Source organism: Schistocerca gregaria, chromosome 2 (genome assembly GCF_023897955.1).
Source record: "Schistocerca gregaria isolate iqSchGreg1 chromosome 2, iqSchGreg1.2, whole genome shotgun sequence".
In the NCBI taxonomy this organism is placed as follows: domain Eukaryota; kingdom Metazoa; phylum Arthropoda; class Insecta; order Orthoptera; family Acrididae; genus Schistocerca; species Schistocerca gregaria.
In genome coordinates this window covers 39,572,756-39,597,933 of record NC_064921.1, presented here as the reverse complement: position 1 = coordinate 39,597,933, position 25,178 = coordinate 39,572,756, and the positions used below count along the sequence as shown (strand labels likewise).

Genomic DNA, 25,178 nt, shown 5'->3' with positions numbered 1-25,178 from the left:
TTCTGCATAAACATTTAATTCTTAGTGTACTGTATGCCAAAATGTTACACCTCGTAATTTGTTGACCCCGCCACTTTCCAAACCATCCTGTCCTAAACTCAATGTTAATTGAGGAGATAATACTCATTTTGCAGTTTTCTACTGTCTTGCTGCATAGATGTTAGATGTCTCTGAGAAGCTTTGCTCTGAACAACAAATGTTGACTATATGTTTATTCAGATTCTATGGTCTATAGTTGTTATTCCTTCTTAGAGCAACATGATTGTTTTATTCCTGTGACAAAGGATAGCTATTTGCTTGCAGATTGCATACCTATTTGTAACCTAAGCAACACTTTATGTTTTGTAGGGCTTGATCTTGTATTGTGTGTTATATAAATTAATGGCAGCATGGTACTGTTATGTTTTAATTTAACAAATTTTTAACCTTTTCATTGAGGCTCACTCTTTATTTATTATTTTTATAAAGAAGCTTTTGAGAATGGGGTTGTGGCTCAAACTGATCACAATAGGGCAAAAGGTAGCTAACAAAGTAAAACCAATTAACTGTAGCTGTGAACTTATATTTCCAATGAAAAGTACACAACCTAACTTAATTACATATGTTTATGATGCAGATTAAATGAGAGGTAATCTTTCTTTTGTAACTGAATGGTTCGTTTGTGTCAGTTCGTTTGTGTCTAACCAAACATCTTTCACCTATTTACGCAAGGCACCATCAGTGGTATTTTCCTGTCTTTATTGTGTACCTCTGTTTATTCTGCAAGTTCTATGTGTGAACACTGCTGGTTTCCAGGTGATGGGTGAACCTGTACTGTGAGCATCCAATATGTACCGAGTAACACATATATGAATATAACTGATGATGCCTAGGTGAAACATGTTTGGTTAGGCACAAATAAATTATCCCATGGAAAAAGAATTTTAATTATCTACGCGATAACAATAATTGAAGCAGCAACTGAGGATGAATGGCTGCAATACATAATTTAATTTTCTTTATAGATAAACAGGAATACTGTGATTAATGCCTATAAAATTGCAAGTTTTCAGTCTTAATCCTGATTACTTTTAATTTTTATGTTGCAGGAAGGATTGTGTTAATGCTGGTGCTGTTTGCATGGGCAATGTTACCACTGATCTACCTTGTGTCGTACTTGTTTACTGTTCCACCAACTGGGTATAGCAGACTGACAATGATCTTCATATTTACAGGTACAGTAGGACCATATGTGCCTAAAACTTCACATATTAGTTGAATAATAATGTGGCTGCTTTCTTTCTTTGAAAATTAAATGAAATTAGAGCTGTGTTTATAAAATTTACTTCATTTTAGGTGTGGCAGGCTTCATGATAGTTGAAATACTGGATTCCCTAAACTCGAAAGAAGCGGCACAGATTATTGATTGGATACTGCTTATTATTCCCCATTATTCCTTCAGCAAGACCATTGTAAATATGTATACTAATCAGAACTACCTATCAAAATGTAGTATGATGAAAGAGGTCTGTTTCATTTTCCCAAATCCTTGTTGCAAAGGTGAGTTTTCATTCTTTTAGTCAGTTTGTTGGTATTTATTTCCAAAAGTCCCTAATTAGCTTAGTCATATCTATATTTTTGTGTGTTTGTTTTGCCAAATGTGAAACACAATAATGGCAGTATTATAAAAAGGATAGTTGCTACTCATCATATAGCGGATACTGAGTCGCAGATAGGCACAACAAAAAGAGTGTCAAACTAAATTTTCAGCCAAACAAGCCTTCAACACAGATAGGCAGAACAAAAAGAGTGTCAAACAAAGTTTTCGGCCAAACAAGCCTTCAACAGAATTAGACAACACAAGCACAGACATCCACCAGTCTGAGGTTGGCAGCCAGACTGTGGTCAAGTTCGTGTGTGTGTGTCTTTTTGTTGTGCCTATTTGCAACTCAGCATCTCCACCATATGGGGAGTAGCAATTATTCTTCTCATAACATTGTCATTATTCCATCCTGGATTTTTCATTGTTTAAACACAGTGATGACTATGATTTCACTTTGATTGGTAAGGATGATCAATTTATTTGTTTTTAATACATGATTTTATGAGTTAAAAGAGTGAAAAACAAAACACAGAAACATCATATCCCATACATAAGGTGTGTTCTGCCTGATAACCTACAGGAAACAGAGCTCCCCTATTAATGGAGCAATCATACCCCCCCCCCCCCCCCCCAAGAACCATGGGCCTTGCCATTGGTGGAGAGACTTGTGTGCCTCAGTGATACAGATAGCCGTACTGTAGGTGCAACCACAATGGTGAGTTATCTGTTGAGAGGCCAGACAAATGTGTGGTTCCTGAACAGGGGTAGCAGCCTTTTCAGTAGTTGCAGGGGCAACAGTCTGGATGATTGACTGATCTGGCCTTGTAACACTAACCAAAACGGCCTTGCTGTGCTGGTACTGCGAATGGCTGAAAGCAAGGGGAAACTACAGCTGTAATTTTTCCCCAGGGCAAGCAGCTTTACTGTATGGTTAAATGATGATGGCATTCTCATGGGTAAAATATTCCGGAGGTAAAATAGTCCCCCATTCGGATCTCCAGGCGGGGATTACTCAGGAGGACGTCGTTATCAGGAGAAGAAAAAACTGGCATTCTACGGATCGTAGCGTGGAATGTCACATCCCTTAATCGAGTAGGTAGGTTAGAAAATTTAAAAAGGGAAATGGATAGGTTAAAGTTAGATATAGTAGGAATCAGTGAAGTTCGGTGGCAGGAGGAACGAGACTTTTGGTCAGGGGATACAGGGTTATAAATACAAAATCAAATAGGGGAATGCAAGAGTCGGTTTAATAATGAATAAAAAAATAGGAGTGTGGGTAAGCTACTACAAACAGCACAGTGAACGCATTATTGTGGCCAAGGTAGACATGAAGCCCACGCCTACTACAGTAGTACAAGTTTATATGCGAACTAGCTCTGCAGATGGCGAAGAAATTGAAGAAATATATGATGAAATAAAAGAAATTATTCAGATAGTGAACGGAGACGAAAATTTAATAGTCATGGGTGACTGGAATTCGTCAGTAGGAAAAGGGAGAGAAGGAAACATAGTAGGTGAATATGGATTGGCGCTAAGAAATGAAAGAGGAAGCCGCCTGGTATCATTTTGCACAGAGCACAACTTAATCAAAGCTAACACTTGGTTCAAGAATCATAAAAGGAGGCTGTATACATGGAAGAAGCCAGGAGATACTGACACGTTTCAGATAGATTATGTAATGGTAAGACAGAGGTTTAGGAATCAGGATTTAAATTGTAAGACATTTCCAGGGGCAGATGTGGACTCTGACCACAATCTATTGGTTATGAACTGTAGATTAAAACTGAAGAAATTGCAAAAAGGTGGGAATTTAAGGAGATGGGGCCTGGATAAACTGACTAAACCAGAGGTTGTACAGAGTTTCAGGGAGAGCAATAGGGAACAATTGACAGGAATGGGGGAAAGAAATACAGTAGAAGAAGAATGGGTAGCTTTGAGGGATGAAGTAGTGAAGGCAGCAGAGGATCAAGTAGGTAAAAAGACGAGGGCTAGTAGAAATCCTTGGGTAAAAGAAGAAATATTGAATTTAATTGATGAAAGGAGAAAATATAAAAACGCAGTAAATGTAGCAGGCAAACAGGAATACAAACATCTCAAAAACGAGATCGACAGGAAGTGCAAAATGGGTAGGCAGGGATGGCTAGAGGACAAATGTAGGGATGTAGAGGCTTATCTCACTAGGGGTAAGATAGATACTGCCTACAGGAACATTAAAGAGACCTTTGGAGAGAAGAGAACCACTTGTATGAATATCAAGAACTCAGATGGAAACCCAGTTCTAAGCAGAGAAGGGAAGGCGGAAAGGTGGAAGGAGTATATAGAGGGTTTATACATGGGCGATGTACTTGAGGACAATACTATGGAAATGGAAGAGGATGTAGATGAAGACGAAATGGCAGATAAGATACTGCGTGAAGAGTTTGACAGAGCACTGAAAGACCTGCGTCGAAAGAAGGACCCGGGAGTAGACAACATTCCATTAGAATTACTGACAGCCTATGGGAGAGACAGTCCTGACAAAACTCTACCATATGTTGAGCAAGATGTATGAGACAGATGAAATACCCTCAGACTTCAAGAAGAATATAATAATCCAATCCCAAAGAAAGCTGGTGCTAACAGATGTGAAAATTACCGAAAAATCAGTTTAATAAGTCACTGGTGCAAAATACTGATGCAAATTCTGTACAGATGAATGAAAAAACTGGTAGAAGCCGACCTCGGGGAAGATCAGTTTGGATACCGTAGAAATGTTGGAACACGTGAGGCAATACTGACCCTATGACTTATCTTAGAAGCTATATTAATGAAAGGCAAACCTACGTTTCTAGCATTTGTAGACTTAGAGAAAGCTTTTGACAATGTTGACTGGAATACTCTCTTTCAAATTCTGAAGGTGGCAGGGGTAAAATACAGGGAGCAAAAGGCTATTTACAATTTGTACAGAAAGGAGATAGCAGTTATAAGAGTCGAGGGACATGAAAGGGAAGCAGTGGTTGGGAAGGGAGTGACACATGGTTGTAGCCTCTCCCCAATGTTATTCAATCTGTATATTTAGCAAGCAGTAAAGGTAATCATCATCATCATCATTTAAGACTGATTATGCCTTTCAGCGTTCAGTCTGTAGCATAGCCCCCTTACAAAATTCCTGCAGTAGAAATAAAAACTTTGAGGTTCACCAATGACATTGTAATTCTGTCAGAGACAGCAAAGGACTTGGAAGAGCAGTTGAATGGGTGGATAGTGTCTTGAAAGGAGAATATAAGATGAACATCAACAAAAGCAAAACAAGGATAATGGAGTGCAGTCGAATTAAGTTGGGTGATGCTGAGGGAATTAGATTAGGAAATGAGACACTTAAAGTAGTAAGGGAGTTTTGCTACTTGGGGAGCAAAATAACTGACGATGGTCGAAGTAGAGAGGATATAAAATGTAGACAGCCAATGGCAAGGAAAGCGTTTCTGAAGAAGAGAAATTTGTTAACATCGAGTATAGATTTACGTACCAGGAAGTCGTTTCTGAAAGTATTTGTATGGAGCGTAACCATGTATGGAAGTGAAACATGGACGATAACTAGTTTCGACAAGAAGTGAATAGAAGCTTTCGAAATGTGGTACTACAGAAGAATGCTGAAGATTAGATGGGTAGATCACATAACTAATGAGGAGGTATTGAATGGGATTGGGGAGAAGAGAAGTTTCTGGCACAACTTGTCTAGAAGAAGGGATCGGTTGGTAGGACATGTTCTGAGGCATCAAGGGATCACCAATTTAGTATTGGAGGGCAGCGTGGACGGTAAAAATCATAGAGGGAGACCAAGAGATGAATACACTAAGCAGATTCAGAAGGATGTAGGTTGCAGTAGGTAATGGGAGATGAAGAAGCTTCCACAGGATAAAGTAGCATGGAGAGCTGCATCAAACCAGTCTCAGGACTGAAACCCAACAACAACAACATACACTACATGTCTACTGATGAGCTTTTGTGTCTGCTGTCCTACCCTGCCCTTTTAAAGCTTCCACTCCTTATTTTCATGAAAATGATTTATTGGTCAAGGTAAATTTTCTCAATTGCTTTCCTTCCTCCAGTCACTAGAATGGACACACAAGAAGCAAATACCTCATATACATTAAAATAAATATCATTTTAATAAACACAATCTTCTGCTTTTGTACTTTAGTCAGTACTTTAGCAACCACAGACAGTTATTAGTAGGTCTCTTGTAACATTAAGTGAAGTGTCTATAAAATAACAGAAATGCAACTCCTCACCTACAGCTGACTGACGTTTGGTGCATAGAAACATGCAGTAGAAAACATTATTCAGACTAGGTTTTGAGCTTTTGCTCTTTCTCTAGCAGAAGTACACTTAGTCACATATACAACCACCCAATCGTATATGCGTGTGACCACAGGTGTGTACGTTTAGGTGTCTGTGTGCACATTTTGCTTTTTATGAAAAGGATAGATTGCTACTCACCATAAAGATGATATGTAGATTTGCATACAGGCACAATGGAAAGATCATTGTACACTGAGCTTTTAGCCAAAGACTTTTCTAGAAAGAAAACACAGACACATTCACACAAGCAAGTGCCCCCAAATCACACATGTCCGCTATCTAAGACTGCACCAGCCAGAAAGCAACTGTGTCACATCGAACAGAAGCAGCAATGTGGATACGGTGGCAGGACGGGCTGCCAGGGGCAACTTCAGGAAGCTGCCAGGCAAGCGGAGGAGGGAGGGGGGAAGAATGGGGAGGGGAAAAGGAGAGGAGCAGAGAAGGGGGAAAGACCAGTGGATGTATTGGCAGAGAGCTGTGCACGATGAGGGAGGCGTGGGGATAGTAGGTTACCGTATGTCGAGGCTGGAATTATTTCAGTAGCCGAGTATTTGTTGTACGGATAACTTCCATCTCCACATTTCAGAAAGGCTGGTGGTGGAGGGGAGGATTCAGATGGCTCGGGTTGTGAAGCAGCCATTCAGCTGCATGTTTTGCCGCAGGATGGCCCACTTTGCTCTTGGCCAGGTTTGGTGGTTGCCGTTCATCTTGGTGGGCAGCTGCTTGGTAGTCACACCAGTATAAAAAGCTTTGCCATGTTTGCAGCAGAGTTGAATATGACATGGCTGCTTCCACAGGTGGCCTGTTCTCTGATGAGTTAGGAGAAGCCTGTAACAGAACTGGAATAGGAAGTGCTGTGTGGGTGGATTGGGCAGATCTTGCACCTGGGGCTTCCATATAGCAGCGGGTTGTGGTAGAGATTGGCATAGGGATGGACAAGGATATTGTGGATGTTGGATGGGAGATGGAACACCACTTGGGGTGTATCTCGGATAGGATGTACCTCATTTCAGAGAATGATTATAGATAATCTAAGCCCTGACAAAGATTTCCAGTCCAGGTTGGTATCACATGACAAAGGGGGTGCTCATTTGTAGCAGGTTCTTGGGGGTGGTGGAAAGATTAGGGGTGTGTGGGAATGTAGTATGGAAAATCTTTTGTGGACTGGGGGATAGCACCTTTTTGTGACGAGGATTTTGTGGGACTCGTAGCGTACTGGGCGAACGAGATCTGGTTGCTGCAGATTTTCCATTACCGAGTGGCTGGTCTGTGTGGGAGTGATTTTTAGATGTGGAAGAGATGGCAGCTGTCAGAATGCAGGTTTTGGTCCTGGTTGGTGGGTTTAATGTGGACAGAAGCACAGAAGTGTGCATGGAGCCATCAGAGAGGAGGAAGTCAACATCCAAGAAGGTAGTACACTGGGTTGAGGATGTTGAGCGAGGTGTAGAGTCAGGCAGACTGCAGCACAGTTGTCAAGTTACACAGCTCATTATGGCATCAGTCACCATTGGTGACACATCAGTTGGGGCACAAGTTGTAGCAAGTGCTTTTATAGTACACTTCTTCAGTTAGTTTTGTTAGGATGGGCAGGATGTGTGCACGCTGCCTGCGGATGCAGGAGGAGCCGGTCACAGTTCGTATACAGCTGAATGCTGTTTTGGCTCTGGTCAGCCACGTTTAGACTGGTGTTGTGGGGTGTAGTAGTGTGGAAAATCCTATGTCTCACAGGACAGTTATTGCCTCTTTCACTTCTTTCACTCATGTGCTCTGCTGCTGAGGCACCTCCTAGTGTACCCAACACAGTGGATCCATCCTTCGGTCAGGTTTGCATAGCTCAAGGTAGAGGGTCAGTCAGGCCTCAACTGTTCACCATGTGAGCAAACAGGCTGCTGTTCCATCAGGTGGGTCTGAGCGGACACACAGGGGTACAGGTTTGCTAGTCATTGGGTGCTCCAGCATTAGGCCCATTAAGGAGCTCATCAGGGAAATAACATTCAGGCCAAGAAAGAAAGCCATGTTGTCCGAGAGGTGTCATCTGAGATGTGGAGGAGGCTCTGCCTGCATCTATCAAGCATGCTGGGTGCAGTAGCCAGCAAATTGTGACTCACTTTAGCACCTCAGTTCCTACAGACAAGTGGCAGAAGTGGTGAAGTGTGCTGGTTCGTGTGTGGGGTGCAAGCAGAGCTCGAAGTTTACAGCATTGTTTCCAGAGTTGATAGGGGTCCTTTGGTTTGCAGCCTAGCGGAGGGTGTCAGCAAAAGGCTTCATAAACTATGTGACATTCTTGGCTGCAGATTTCTGGATGTGCATTATTGGGTGTAGAATTGTAGGACTCCCCTTCATTCATCAGGAGTGCATTAAAAATAGGGAGCAGTTATTAGGACAGCAGAGAACTTGTGAACTGCACAAGGAGGATTTTGAGGTAGTTTGAGGTACTCTGACAAATGCTCGCCAGACGACGTGCAGGTAATGAAATCGGACCTTTTTAGAGTAAAGGCACTTTTCCTACCAAAATTTTATCAGTAAACTGTCAGATTATCTGCAAATTGTTCCTGGATTTATAGCCTTCCATGAAATGTCTTGCACAGAAACTATTCTTGGATTGAGAGGTGACCAAAACTCAAAGCAGAAAGCTCTGAGATATCTAGACAGTCATGGACTGTATATTGGAAAGATATTAGATGCCTTAGGACAGAGAGTGTTCATTGCAGTTGACAAAAATATTCTCCCTGTGAAAGTCAAATTTGAGTGTGACAGTGAAGTTACCTGGCCATGTATAACAGGTCTAGCTGAAATCAGGTCAAGTGACAGCTTTTAAGTCATTCAAAGGAAGTCTATGGCCACTTGTGCAAAAATAGCCAAATCATGCAATATTAGTTGGAAGTGACTTAAACCTAGTGTGTATAGACTGAGACATCAATGGCTTCATTGCAAGGGGTGCAGACAGTCTTGTGAAGTACTTGTGCATGTGTTTCCTGAGAACTACCATGAGCAACTAATTTAAAAGCCCACACACAATGTAAATATGTTAGATCCTGTACCTACAAAAAGACAACAACCTAGTATAGACATAGGAATTAGTGATCATGATATCATAGGAGCCATGGTTACTAAGGTTAATAAATCAATCAAGAAGGCTAGGAGAGTATTTGTGCTAGAAACAGTGGGTAAGCAGCTGTTAGCATCCCACCTAGGTAATGAAGTGACATCATTTAGATCCAGTATGATGGACATAGAGAAATTATGGCCAAAGTTCGAACAGACTGTAAATTGCACTCTGGAAAAGTTTGTGGTGAGTAAGTGAATTAAGAATGGAAAAAACCTACTGTGATTTAACAGCAAAATTCAGAAAATGCTGAGGAAGCAAAGACTTTTTCAATCTCACTTCAAAAGAGAATGTGCAAATGACAACAGGCCCAGATTCGTGCAATTAGAAAAATATCGATACACAGACCGTAAAGTAACTAATAATTCGTCACAGACTTACAAACGCCAAGGATATAGTTGTAACATTTATAGATTTTTTTAAAGGTATTTGACTCAGTTGATAGGGAAACAGTAGATAAAATGATCAGAGAATCTGGCATCAAATCAAAATTAGCAAACTTTATTTGTGGAATGCTCACAGACACCAAATCAAAAGTAAAGTTTGAGGGTGAAATATCGAAGGCATTCAACAAGAAAACAGGTGTAAGGCTAGATGATGGCCTATTTTCATTCCTCCTTAAGTGTGTACTAGAGAAAATAGTAAGAGAATGGAAACAAAAACTAAAAGAACAGAAGCTATCACCAATCACACTGAGAATTAAAAACAAAGGTACAGAAATTCACTGTTTAGCATTTGCGGATGATTTCGCCAGTAAAGATGGTGGCCAGTAAGAAAGTACATCGTGTATCACCACCAAAAAAGGTAAATTTAGGTAAAAAAAAAGAAAGTGTGTGTGAATTGTAAGGATGAGATATCAAAGTTAAATGAACGTGTAAGAAGTTTACAGTTCATAATCAGTGCCCTAAAACAGGATATTAAAAACTGCAAACTGGAAAAAGTGACACTAATGAAACAAGAAGACTCGATCTCTGCAGATATGTGGAAAAGACAGAATTCAGGGGGGAAAAAAAAAAAGAAAAAGAAAAGAAAAGAAATCTAACAACAAATACGGTGCAAAAAACCATAAGTAAACAAAAAGGTGTGTGCACAAACAGTTGTAGTGTGTTAGTGAAAAATAACAGACAAAAGCATGCAAACGAATCAAACTTGCCTCATAATAATCTCGAAGTGTCACATTCTCAAAGAAAACAAGAACCTAATATTGTATGCAAAAACAGATTCAGCGTGCTTGCAGAAACAATGAACAGACTAAGTGATGCAAATATTCAACCGAAAGTTTCAAAATCGAAAACAACAAACAACAGTCAACATGTAAAACAAGATGCTGGCATTATTAATCTGCTTACTGATAGTCATGGAAAAGGATTGGCAGAAATTATGAATGAAAAAATAATAAAGCAAAGTGTTGTTGGATTCATGAAACCAGGTGCTCCACTACGAGGAGTTACTCGATACATTGACACATTCATCAACCAAGGAAGTTGTAACTCTTGTACTATTTTAGCTGGAGCATATGATGTCTACAAAAATGGGGCAAAGTGTGTCTTGAGATCTTTAAGGGAAGCATTGTAAAAGGTTACAGACATGAAAGTGTTCGTAACAAGCATACCTAGGAGACATGACCTCATGAAAACATTTTGTGTGAACACAGAAACTGAAGCAAATAACCAAAAGACCAAAAACATTTGTAAGTTTTTCAGCAATGCAACATATATTAACGCAGACAGCCAAAAAAGGGAAGACTTCATTACACATGGAATGCATAGAATTATAGAAGGCAAAGAAGCACTATGCAATGTAATACTGAAACAAATGAACCAAAATCAGCCTGGTTTAATGTGAGCTACAATTATAGCAGCAGCAACGGAATCATCAGCTTCAACTGAAGAACCAGATACTCCAATGCTTCGAGACAAAGCTGAAGAAACAAGAAGAGGATCTCCAAGTTTAGCTACAGTGGCACAAGTTACAACTTCAAAAACCACATGTGACACACCAGCTCACTACACACAACCCACACCACTCATAAAATGAAGGAACCACTCATATAATGAAGGAACCACGTTTTTTATGGTACGTGGCTCCAGAGAAATGTTACATCAATCGTGTAAAACATCGATCTGGAAAGAAAACTTCAACAATAAAAGTGAAGAGGGTTATTCAAGGGAAGATGTGTTAGAAATTATAAGGAAGTGTAATTCTTCATTCCTAATGCACTGGAACATAAATGGCCTAAATGCAACATGTCCTCACAATAAAATGACAAAAATGGACAAGCTGCAAATTATTGTTTCACAAGGAAGGAATATCGAAGTTGTTTGCTTAAACAAACACTGGCTCATGAAAGATTCAATCACAGTTGTAAATAAGTTAGAAAAAATTAGGACAGATAGTTGTTTTTGTAGCCAAAACAGTACTCATGGAGCCTCCTGTATATTTTCACATAGAAGAAGGTGTAACTAGATAAATGATGAACACTAACTTCACTTAACAAAGGTTTATTCAGCACTTGCACATACAAGAGTGCGGAGTGATCTGCCTCTGGCCAGAAAACATATGGTATATATACAGCTACAGAACATTCCAGTACACTGATTCTTGCCATTTGTGGATACTTCTAGAATGTACTCAAACTAAATATAGAAATTAAAATTTTACTGTTCAGGTGAATTTTGAACTCACAACCCTCCACGCAACAGTCTAATATCATAACCACTACACTACAACAATTGTGCTACTCAGCTTCTTTTGCGACAATATTGATTAACCATTCATTGGAATATAAAGAAACAGATGATTTTAAACTTCTATATGAAGAGATTGTATTTGAAAGTTGTTGTGTAGAGCTAGAACAACAGAATATAATCATCACCTCTATATACAGAAATCCAGGTAGTGATGTAAATACATTATTCTTAAATAAATTCCAGTGTCTCCTATATAAACTCGCTAAATAAAATAGGAAAATAATTGTAATTGCTGTTGATTTTAACATAGATACAACAAGCATGTGAACTAAGTTTATTGATGTAATTCAAGAATATGGCTTTAGACTAAATTTCACTGACTTCACTAGAGTAAATGAGTGAACAGCAACATGCATACACAATATTTTATAGAATTAAACATAAAAAATAAAAAAATAAAAAATAAAAGAGGAAGGAGATGATTCATGAAAAGACTGTTCAGTGAAGAAATCATAAACTTGTTCTGTTATAGATTAAATGAAGTAGACTGGTTATTACAACAAGAAAACTCATGTTCAGAAAATTCTGGTAAGTTTCTAAACAGCCTTTTACATGTCTTCAATGAAACATTTCCACTCGTAGCTTGCGCAAGAAGGGCAGCAAATAAACTGAAGTGGATTACCACTGACATAAAAATATCTAGCAATGGAAAGAGAGAGCTACATGCTGAGCTGAAATCAAATAAGAGCCCTGAGTTCATAAATTATACTAAAATGTATAAAAAACTATTTAAGAAGTTTGCATAAGCATCAAAGGAAATGGCAAACACTAATTTCATTAAAAAAACACGCAAATAAATCCAAGGCAGTATGGACAATAATCAAATCTGAATTTGGAATCAAACCTAGCAACCAGGAAATCTCTAAAATAAAGATACAAGACAAAATAATTGTACATCCTGCTCAGATATCAGAGAATTCTAATAAATTATTCATAACTGTAGCAAAATCTGATGTTGATGTAGACTTATCAAGATAAGGTACATTTGTTCAGCTCAAGTCAAGAGCAGGAAAGAGGGTCTAATTAAATTTAATAAAGTAACAGTAAAATTGTAGAAAAAACTATACTAAACCTAAAAAATAAAACTTCTGTGAGATGGGATGTAATACCTGCCAAAGTCATTAAAGCAGCTACAGCTACAATAGCACACTCACTACACAAATTACTCAATCAATCGCTTGAAGAAGGGTACTTTCCAGAATTTCTAAAATATGCAGAAATCAAACCCGTATTTAAGAAAGGCTCCAAAGATGATATGGGAAATTACTGCCCAATTTCCCTTCTTCTTGTTGTTTCTAAGATATTTGAAATGATTGTTGCAACTGAAATTCAAAATTTCTGCTACAAATACAATCTAATTTTAAAAAATCAATTTGGATTCCAGAAAGGCAAAAGTACAATTAATGCAATCAATGAATTTCTGGCTAAAGTTAGTTCCACTTTGGACAAGTCACAAAAAGCTACAGGAATCTTCTGTGACTTATCCAAAGCATTCAACTGCATGAATCACTCCTTACTATTATATAAAACAAAAAAAAAATATGGAATTGTGGGTAGCACCTTACAGTGGTGCAAGTCATATCAAATGGAGAGGAAGCAAAGGGTTGTCATAACATCAAGCAGAGGCAAATACTCCTCAAAGTGGAGAACCATCTCACAGGGAGTACCATAAGGCTCAATTAATTCTGGGCCCAATCCTCTTTCTTTTTTATGTAAGTCACTTACCCATAAATATTAATTATCATTCAGTTTTGTTTGCTGATGACATATCAGTACTGGTAGAAAATAAAACCACAGAAGAAATTCCTGAATATGTCATAGAAAGTCTAGAAAACCTAGATGTTTGGTTCCATCTAAATTGCCTAAAGTTAAATATTTCAAGTCTCAAATAAATGATATTCACATTATGCGCAGAATCCAGGAGCTAAATGAAGCAGTGCATGTTAAATTCTTAGGAATGCAATTGGACAGAAACCTATCATGGTCCTCACACATAGATTATCTAAAAAATAAAGTAAATAGCCTGCTGTTTACTATGACAGTCTTAGCCAATGTTACTACTATAGACACAAAAAAGTAATGTACCATAGTTACTTGGAGTCAGTAGTGAGATACGGTATTGTCTTCTGGGGGAATGGTAGCAACATGACAAAAATATTAACTTTGCAGAAAAAATTATGAGAAACATATGCAGTGCAAAGCCAAGAGAACCTTTATTAAGAGATCTTAAGATACTAAGTGTTCCCTCGTTGTATCTGTATGAAATAATTCTTTTCACAAGTAATAACCACAAACTCTTTTTGTCAAATAATTTCCAGCATAGTTACGAAACTAGAAACAAAGAAAGATTCATGCTGCCTACACACAGGCTTAATCTTTTTGCACAGACTCTTCAATATATGGGAGTAAAAGTATACAATAAGCTGAGTTACGAAACTAGAAACAAAGAAAGCTTCAAGCTGCCTATACACAGGCTTAATCTTTTTGCACAGACTTCACAATATTTGGGAATAAAAGTATACAATAAGCTGAAAGACACAAATTTTAAGAAGGTCCAAACTGAGGTAGTTAAAATAGACTTGTAATAGCACCCTGGTGCAGAAATGTTATTATTCTGTTGATGAATTTTTTACTGATCTGACGATCTGAGCAGAATAATTAACATTCAGATTTTACTGTGATTATATAAAAAATATTGTATTCCATGTATAATTTATCATAGTTATAAGCTGACGAGTCTCCTGTACATAAAATCAATGATTTAATTTGTACATTATGAGGCAATAAAATCAGAATCAGAATTCTGATTTGCCATTCTTTCTGATTACCTAACAAATGCTGGAATACAGATAACTTTCTTAAAAGAAATAGCCAACAAAGCAGGTTTAAGAATATTTGTAGAAAAAACAAATTATGACAATATAAAAAATGCTTCGAAATCCCTAACTACAGATTTTGGCCAGAAAAAGAGGGTAAATAAATTTAAACATTTGGGAGAAATTATCCAAGAAAATGGCTTAGAAAAATTCACTGTAGAAGGAAGAGTACATAAAATGGAGAGAGCTTATGGAATAACTAGGAATGTCTACAACAAAAGCTATCTGTCTAAAAATTTGAAGATGCAGCACTACAAAACAGTAGTAAAACCAGAATGTCTTTATGCACGTGAATGTGTAGTACTGAACTACAAATTACACCAACTTTAAGTACTTACTTGAGTAACCAAAAAAATACAGAGGTTTGGAAATTAAGAAGCAATGAAGAAGTTTATCACAACATAGGAAACATAGATGAAACACTACGAAAGAGGCAACTGCTATTTTTTGGACACTTATACAGAGTGAACAGCAACAGGTTAACCAAAGAGATTTTTAAATATCTCTGGGACAAGAAGTCAACAATATCCTGGATTCAAGAAGTTATAAAATATTTGCAAAGAAACAACATAAGTGAATAGCCTGGATTCAACAAGTTAGGAAAGATTTGGAAAGAAACAACATAAGTGAAAAAGGTGCAATAGAAAGAGAGATTTTCAAGGGAAAGTGTTAAAAATGGAAGGATTCTGAGGCAAGAGGGAGAAGACAAGGTCACAATGGTCCGAGAAGAGAAAAAGGATACATAGTGAAAAGATGACAGAATACTGGAGGAAAAAGAAAGACCAACAAAAAAGGAAGCATTGAAATTGGTGCTTGGTCCTCAGATGACCCAAATGAAGAAAAAAGAAGAAAGAAACTAATACTGTTGTACCTTCACAAAGGACCTTGCTGAGAACCTGAGAAAATTCTGATGATACAGAAAATTGTTAAGCAGGTCCAAGTCTTCTATCCATTCAATCGTTGACCTGTCTGATGTGGCAATAGAAGATACCTAAAGAAAAGACAAAGGTTTAAATTTCCCATTTCAGAAATCATTTGCACAAGAAAGTCAGACAAACATTCCATCATTTGACCACCACATAGGCTCCCATATGGAGCACATATAAATAAGTATCCCTGATGTAGAGAAATGAGTGAAAGAGTTGAAGGCAAATAAGTCACTAGGTCTGGATGGAACCCCAATTTGGTTTTAGAAAGAGTACTCTACAGCATTAGCCTGTTACTTAACTTGCATTTACCATGAATCTCTCACCAAGTGCAAAGTCCCAATTGACTAGAAAAAAGTACATGTGGCTCCTTTATATAACAAGCATAAAAGAATGGAACTGCAAAATTATAGATCAACGTCCTTACCATCGGTTTGCTGGAGAATTTCTGAACATATTCTAAATTCAAATGTAATAAGTTTCCTTGAAACAGAAAAGCTTCTGTTCACAAATCAGCACAGTTGAAGAAAGCATCGCTCGTATGTTAACTCAGGTTACACTTTCCTCACATTCTATCATGTGAACTACAGATGAAAGGAAATAAGTAGGTTCCATATTCATAAGTTTCCAAAAAGCATGTGACAGTGCAGAATGTTAACAAAGATACAAGCATAAGGAATAGGTTCCCAGATATGTGAATGGCTCAAAGACAATTTCAATAACAGAATCTAGTACCTAGTCCTCAATTGCCATTGTTCTTCATGGACAAGTATATTATCACCCAGGAAATGTATTTGTATTTCTTTATTGGTACTGTAAATCATTTTTAGGTACATATTTGGCACAAAAGATGTAGGACAGTACATACAAAATCATACACATTGTTATTTTGAAAAGATTAATAATTAAAAATTATTCAATACATGTTGAATATTGATGACAAAATTAATATAATGAAATAAAATGATAGATTGGTTAAGAATATTTGAGCAGTTACACTATACTTTTCTGGTACTCTAAAAAATTCAGAAACGGAATAGAAGCAGTGGTCAAGCAAGTACTCTTTCAGTTTCACTTTAAACTTTTGTAAATTTTGCATCTGTTTTAAATAGGATGGCATGTGATTGTATAGCATTATACCAGTATGATACACTCCTCTCTTACAAATGTTTGTACTTACTGTATTGACATGCAAATAATGCTACTGACTAGTATCATGAGGGAGGTAATCACAGTTATACCTGACGACATTTCCACATTTTAAAATACTTCCTTTTGTGAACTTAAGTATTTCATACATATATAAGCAAGGAAGAGGCAGTATTTTGAGATTTTTAAATATTGGTCTACAGGAGTCTCTGTACTTAGTATGGTTTATTATTCTAACAATCTTTTTCTGAAGCCTTAATGTTTTGTTTGTACCTATGGAGTTCCCCCAAAAGATAATGCCATACATCAGCAGTGACTGAATACTGCCATGGTACATTGTGATCACTGACGCATGGCTTGTATTTTGAGAGAGGATTCTTACTGCATACGTAATTGTGTTTAACTTTTTATTTACATGATTAAGATGTGTCTCCCATTTTAGGTTTTGCTGAATATGTCAATTTTGTGTCGCTCACAGATGAGACAGTTTTTCAATCAATTTTAAAAATTGGTCTTGCAGGATGTAGTCTCTGTGAATTGTGGAAATTGACTGTCACTGTTTTTTCATTATTTATTATTAGCTTGTTTGTTCTGAACCAATGTGTTAAATTGTATTATACCTGTAGCTGTTTTTTGTAGGCTTTCCTCATCACATGATTTGATTAGGATATTTGTGTCATCTGCAAAAGGCACTGTTGTACATTTAGTTATTTTTTATGACAAATTATTAACATAAAGAATGAAAACAATTGGTCCAAGGACTGACCCTCAAGGAACTCCATATGTAATGTTTTGTACATTACTGTAAAAATTACTAATTTTTATGTTTTTTTAAGTCTTTGTATTTTATTTGAGTGGTCTGTTCACAGTCATGAAGGTAGGAATGTATTCACTTGTTTGGCAGGCCTCGTGTTCCGTAACTACCTAGCTTCTGCAATGGAGTATTATGATCAATTATATCAAAGGCTTTACTAAGGTCAAGAAATATCCCAGACACATGTTGCTTATTATGTACTGCAGTTAGAATTTCATTTAAGAAGGTATAAATAGCTGACTGTGTTGAGCTGCCAGTTCTGAATACGTGTTGTGCATCACTTATTATTTCTTCTTTATTTAGAAAGGTTCTCAGCCCTCGAAGAAATAGATTTTCAAGAATTTTTCCAAAGCCTGACAATACTGATACAGTTCTATGGTTTGCAGCTTCATTCTTGTCCCCTTTGTTGTACAGTGGTGTCACTTTTGCCATTTTCAGATTTCTCGGTGTATGTGATATGACTGCTTTTATTTTCTATATCCCTGTTTCTTCTTCTCTTACTATCAAACCTATTCATCAAGAATCAGTAACAATAATGTGCATGGGTCCCTTTGAAGTAAAATATTCCGGAGGTAAACTAGGTTCCCATGCAGATCTCCGGGCATAACCTACTTCAAAGAGATTCAGGCCAAAAGGAACTTTCAGGTTGGGAACATGGAACGTTAAAAGTTTGAACAGGCCAGGAACGTTCCAGACATTATTAGACGAATTAGATAGATATGATTAGACATTACAGCTATTCAAGAAACTCGGTGGCAGGGGGAGGGTAGCATAAAGAGGGGTAACTATACATTTTTCTATGGATGTGCAGAAGCTCATAGTTTCGGAACAAACTTCGCAGTACAGAGAAAAGTGCTTCATGCAGTCAGAGATATAAGGTTCATTAGTGATTGACTATCAGTTATAGTGTTGTCCAGCAGGTGGAATAGACTAATAGTAATTAATGTACAAGCACCAACAGAGGACACTGAAGAGGTCGTTAAAGACAGCTTTTATGAAGAACTAGATCAACTGTGGTATGAGTTCTCCTCGTACGATACAAACTTAATCATAGGTGATTTTAATGCAAAGATAGGGAAGGAGGAAGCATTCTGGCCTACAATTGGAAAAGAAACCACAAGAGTGATTAATTTTGCTGTTTCAAAAGGCATGATTGTTGAGAGCACATATTTCAAAAGGAAGGACATTCATAAAGCAACTTGGGTCTCTCCGGATGAACCCATCTGAAACCAAATTGATCATGTTCGTGTAGATCAGAGATGGCACACTAGTATAGAAAATGTTGGGGCTTTCATGGGAGCAGACTGCGATTCACCAACAGCTATCTACAGCAACATCAAGGTGTCACAATGCAGAACTTGCTAGGTTCGACACTGACAAGCTAAATGATGAAAACTTTAGAAGAAGGTACATGATAGAAATTTCATATATGTTAGATGCTCTCAGGACACATGAAGATCAAGATGAGGATGTAAATAAACAGTGGATCACTGTGAGGATAATATCAAAGAGGCAACGAAGGTCACGTTAGGTACAATTAAGAAGAACAGAAGGAAAGCATCGTTTGATGAGGAATGCAAGAAATTGGTAGAGGAAAGGAGAAAAGCGCGATTAGATTGGAATAGAATGGGAGAAGAGGGATTATTTGAACAATCAAATTAAAAAAATTGAAATATATTAAAAACAAAGATTCCAAGACTTACCAAGCGGGAAAGCGCCAGTAGATAGGCACAATAAATAAAACACACAAACACACACACAGAATTTCTAGCTTTCGCAACCGACGGTTGCTTCTTCAGGAAAGAGGGAAGGAGAGGGAAAGATGAAAGGATGTGGGTTTTAAGGGAGAGGGTAAGGACTCATTCCAATACCGGGAGCGGAAAGAGTTACCTTAGCCCGAGATTGGAATGACTCCTTACCCTCTCCCTTAAAACCCACATCCTTTCGTCTTTCCCTCTCCTTCCCTCTTTCCTGAAGAAGCAACCGTCGGTTGCAAAAGCTAGAAATTCTGTGTGTGTGTTTGTGTGTTTTATTTATTGTGCCTATCTACCGGTGCTTTCCCGCTTGGTAAGTCTTGGAATCTTTGTTTTTAATATATTTTTCCCATGTGGAAGTTTCTTTCTATTTTATTTACATCATCATTAATTTGAACCTAAAAAAATGGAAACAAACAGTAAAACAAAAAACATTAGGGAACTTTACCTATACATAAATGGGTGTGGGAAGGGGTTCAAGACTAGGACAAATGCACTTCGAGGGGATGCCAGGGGAATACTGACAGACCCCAGTGCTATATTAAGTAAATGGAGGGCGTATTTTGAGCATCTATTAAATGTACACCAGGAAGCAGGAAATGAGCAAGTGTACGAAATACATACAGCAGGACCCCAGATACCTGAGCCAACATTAAAGGAAGTAAGAGATGCAATCAGCAAATTGAAAAACCATAAAGCACCAGGATCAGATTGCATAACTGCAGAATTAGTTAAAAATGGGAGACAGAAATTGGTGGAAGTAGTTCATAAAGTGATAACTAAAGTATGGAACTCAGAGATGATACCTGAAGAGTGGCAGGAGTTGATCCTAATCCCAATTTTTAAGAAGGGTGACAAAATGGATTGTAGTAATTACAGAAGGATATTGCTATTAGAAGTATGTTCCAAAATTTTCTCGATTATTCTGCTAAGCAGGCTTACACCATATGAAGATGAAATTGTGGGGGACTACCAAGCTGGCTTTCAGAGGAACAGATCAACTATAGACCAAATATTCACCCTGTGTCAAATTTTGGAAAAGAAATGGGAATACAATAAACCAGTTCATAATCTTTTCATAGATTTTACAAAAGAATATGATTTGTACAGAATTCTTTTGGAACTTGTCATACCAAAGAAGTATGTTAGACTTACAGAAGCAAGTTTGAAAAACACAAAAGGTAGAGTACGCATGGGGAAATTGGAGTCAGAAGAATTTGTAACAAAGAACGGACTTAAGCAGGGAGATGCCCTGTCTCCGCTACTTTTTAATTTAGACCTAGAATATATTGTACGAATGGCAGCAGTTAAATGGAAATATTAAGATATTGGGGTATGCAGATGATCTAAACATCATTAGCGATAGGAAAGAATCTGTAACAGCAAATACGAATGTGTTAATCAAGGCTAGTGAAGATTTAGGTCTAAGGATAAGTGAAGACAAAACTAAATACCTGGTTACTACTAGAATGCCAACAGCAGTAGATCAGGAAATGTTAAGAGTTGGAGACATGCAGTTTGAAGAAGTGAACACATTTAAGTATCTAGGCGTAGACATCACTTCAAGAAATCAGATTGAATCTGAGCTGAAGAAGAGATTACAGGCGGGAAATGCATGCTACTTCTCACTGAATAGATTACTTTCATCACAGATATTGTCTAGGAATTTAAAGATTAGAATATACAAAACTATTATTCTACCAGTTATGCTATATGGGTGTGAGACTTGGTCTCTCACTGTGCAAAATGAAAAGTCATTTCGAGTATTTGAAAATAAAATTTTGACGAAAATTTTCGGAGCAAAAAGGGATGGCATTAGCAGAGAGGGGTAAAAACTGCATAACAAAGAGGTTCATGAACTTTATTCAAGCCCTGACATAATCAGTATTATTAAATCATGTAGGTGGCGATGGGTGGGTCACGTAGCTCGAATGGATGAGGGCAGGGCAGCGTGCAGAGTATTGGTAGGTCACTTAGAGGGATAGGGCACTTAGAGGGAAAACGTCCTGTGGGGAGACTGAGGCGTAGATGGGAGGACAATGTGAAGGCTGATTTGAGGAGCCTAGATACAGACACACACACACACACACACACACACACACACACACACACACACACACACACACTCACACTGTCTGTGGCCACTGAGTTCCTTACAGCCTCGACTGACATCTCTGCCCAAACTCTTTGCCTTTACGTATGTCTGCTTGTGTCTGTGTATGTGCGGATGGATATGTGTGTGTGTGTGCGAGTGTACACCTGTCCTTTTTTCCCCATAAGGTAAGTCTTTCCCCTCCTGGGATTGGAATGACTCCTTACCCTCTCCCTTAAAACCCACATCCTTTCATCTTTCCCTCTCCTTCCCTCTTTCCTGAAGAAGCAACTGTCAGTTGCGAAAGCTAGAAATTCTGTGTGTGTGTTTGTGTGTTTTATTTATTGTGCCTGTCCACCGGCGCTTTCCCGCTTGGTAAGTCTTGGAATCTTTGTTTTTAATATATAAAATATAAGTTAATGTACATGAGTAGGAAAAACCATGATGTAATGTTCATACACAGCATTAGTACTATGTTGCCTGACAGAAATGTTGATTAAATATCTAGGCGTAGCATTGGAAACAAGTATAAGCAATATGAAATGGAATGAGCATGTAAGGATTGTTGTAGGGAAAGTGAATGGTTGACTTAGGAGAATTTTATGGAAGTGGGTTGTAAAGTGTAAAGGGGCTGTGTATAGAGCAAACTAAGCGTGACCCAATCTTGAGTAATGTTTTTTTTTTTTTTTTTTTTTTTTTTTGAGGAGCACTATTGAGAAAATTTAGAAGCTATTGGTCAATGAAAATCAGAATTCTTTCAAGGGGTGCACAATAAACAGCTACAATGGGGTGTCAAGGATTGTTCGGTTTGTGGATTTTTGGCAGCACATAAAAGGTGTGTGTGTGGGGTGTCATAGGGGTTAGGAGAGAAATGGATTCAATGGAGAGATTCTAGGAAGGGCCTATAGATTTAACCAGGGATTTGAGGTTATGTTAGACTTCTGGGATTGGATTGCTCTGGCATAGATTAAAGGTGAAGGCATTAGACAACTGGTAGAGGCCTTTTGGCTTTGATTATCTATCATTATGTCCTGAAACACGGTACACCCTACCCAAGATCCTTTATACTCCTCCTAAACTACTGCTTCATCTCACACCACAGTCCACCATATTTGCAGACAATTTTGCTGTTTTCTGTTCTTTCCCCAGTGCTTCAATAACAAGCTGTGAGTTGCAACTTATATTTCAGAGGTTAGAGGGGTGGGCTGCAAATACAGGTTTTCAGTTTTCTGCAGATAAGTGTACATTCATTTTAATCATTTTTTTAATTTACCTGCCTTGCATATGAAGGACACCATTCTACATTTTAGAGACTTGGTGAGGTTTCTCAGCCTCATTTTTGACTCCAAATAGTTGTGGTTGGCACACCTGAGGGACTGGAAAACCAGAACACTGAACATCATGAAATGCCTCTGCCACAGGTCTTTGGGAGTGGACGGGGCACAGCTGCTTGAATCTTATAGGCCTTTTGTGCATTGATGGCTAGACTATGGGTGCACAGTCTATGGATTTGAGAGACCTTCCTATTTGAAGATAATTGACACTGTCTACCATGAAGAATTTAGACTAGCTACAGGTACTTATAAGACCAGCCCTATACCCAGTCTCTCTGCTGAGGCTGGTGGACCACCACTTAAAATTCAACAGCAACTCCTCGTGGTGTGTCAGGCATGTAAATTCCTTGCAGCTCCAAATTCACCCACATACAGGTATTTTGCTCATCCCCCTCCCCACAGCAGATAAAGTAGTCCAGAATTTACAGGATGCCCTCCTCCAACTACAATGACTGAGGAAGGAGGTGTCTTTCTGCCGGGTACCAGGGCACAGGGGTATTGCAGGTAATGGAAGGGTGGATCTAGCAGCCAAAGAGACATTTTCTGATCCTCAGTTATTTCAGTGTGCCATCCCACTGCATGCTATAGCCTCGCTGTTGAGTCTTGTGTCAGTGGGAGGATGAGTGGCTGGAAGTGACACAATAAGCTCCATCTAGTAAAGCCAACAACGTGGCCTTTTTGGCGTACATACTTCCAGTGACATTGACGGGATGAAGTCCTCCTTACTTGTCTTTGCATAGGCCACAGCCCTATTACGCAGGGCTTCTTGCTCCAGCATGAGGACCCTCTAATGTGTGGTGCTTAGGGTGTACAGATTATTGTGTGCCACATTTTATTGTACTATGTTTTATTTTCTGACCAATGGGCCATGGCAGATTTGCCTACAGACCTGCTCTGTATTTTAAGAAACATTCAAATGAATGCGGCTTAAGTTTTAAAGTTTTGTGGATTGTCCATAATTTTTCCGAAGATTTTAGGGAGATGATTTTCATGTGTTAACAGGGTGACTCGCTGACCCATGTTTTTTGTAAGTGGTCAGCTAGTCACATTTTGCTGTGCCTTTCTTATACCTCCTCTGTCGTTTTACTTGTGTTTTAATCTCCTACAGAGAACCATTTAGTCTTTCTTCATTCTCATTTTCGTAATTTGATTCACATTCATTTCTTTTAATTTGTGTAAGGGTGCTGATAATCTTTTCTGTGTGCATGTGTGTGTGTGTGTGTGTGTGTGTGTGTGTGTGTGTGTGTGTGTGTGAGGACGCACACACACACACACAGACACACACACACACACACACACACACACACACACACACACAAATTCTTGGCTCTCATAAGTCTTTTCCACTTCTTTGCTCCTCTCAATTTCCACTCCCTCTTTGCTCTCCTACCCCCACAACCTCATGACGCTCCACCTGGCAGCCTTGTCTTGTCACCATCTAGTCCGTGCAAGCTCTGCTAGGCAGTGCTCTGACTTCTCTCCCTCCACATATACCCCGCTACCCCTCCTGCTTCCCCACCTGACTCCAGAATGGCACTTCCATTTGACACAATACAGTTGCATTCTGGCTGGAGTGGCAGGTGATAACCATCATGGAGAAGTACAGTAAATATTAAGAATGTACTGATCATGAAGAATATTGCTGTAGATGTAACAAACAAACTGCAGACCAAATTTCAAATTGCTAAATATTTTACAACACTGGTAATATGTAACTATAGTAATTGAAAGAAATATGAACATTAGTAATTTTAAGAAAAATGTAAGGTTCATTGACACGAAACAGGAAACTGAGCTGAGAGCAATCCAGCACAAGGCAAGTCATTATCAGGAAAATGCAACATACATGGAGATGTACCTTTTCAGTTGCCTTCTGAACAAAATCAGCCAAATAAAGAACATTAATGCCTGTAAGAGCAAAGTGAGAGAAATATTTGATGAAAAACCATTTATTTCGTATTTCGTAATCTCCTGAACTAGCCTATATGTCACACAGTAATATAATTCTATAGGTACACTTTGTTGATGGTAGGCAATGGGAACCTTGCAACTCCATTTTGTTATTTTTTACGGGATAAGCAAAAACAGTTCTTAAAAAATAATTTAATGTGATACAGATGAAGCTGATACACAAGAAGAGTGGTTATTGACAAATTAGAGAAGTCAACGAGCTTAGAAACCTTCTTTTGATAACGGAGTTACCATTTACTGGAATTACAAAGTTTTCATGGTCAGATGGAGTTACGAGGTTTTCACTGCCTACCATCGAGAAGTGCATACTGTCTTCAAAATGCATTCCAAACAGAGTCAGTAGTAAAGAAGTAATAAATTAGAATCTCGTGCCTGATTATGAAGCTTAGTTGTATGTACAGTGAAAAATTAGTAGGCGATAAACTTTTTTCTTCTGTTATTTCGTGAGAGGTATCAGCAAGAAAATGTTTCAAATACATTTAA

The 25,178-nt window shown here is 38.2% G+C and overlaps 1 protein-coding gene across 2 annotated transcripts in view; it reads left to right on the top strand.

Annotated features, from left to right (window-relative positions):
* The window catches only part of LOC126336278 (phospholipid-transporting ATPase ABCA3), a 639,220-nt gene that overhangs the window by 423,823 nt on the left and 190,219 nt on the right, over positions 1 to 25,178 (top strand). For both annotated transcript variants that reach the window (XM_049999794.1, XM_049999793.1), the window contains exons 22-23: positions 1,089 to 1,214; positions 1,336 to 1,539. In XM_049999794.1, the coding sequence (XP_049855751.1) occupies positions 1,089 to 1,214; positions 1,336 to 1,539 (330 nt within the window). The remainder of the gene's footprint in view (positions 1 to 1,088; positions 1,215 to 1,335; positions 1,540 to 25,178) is intronic.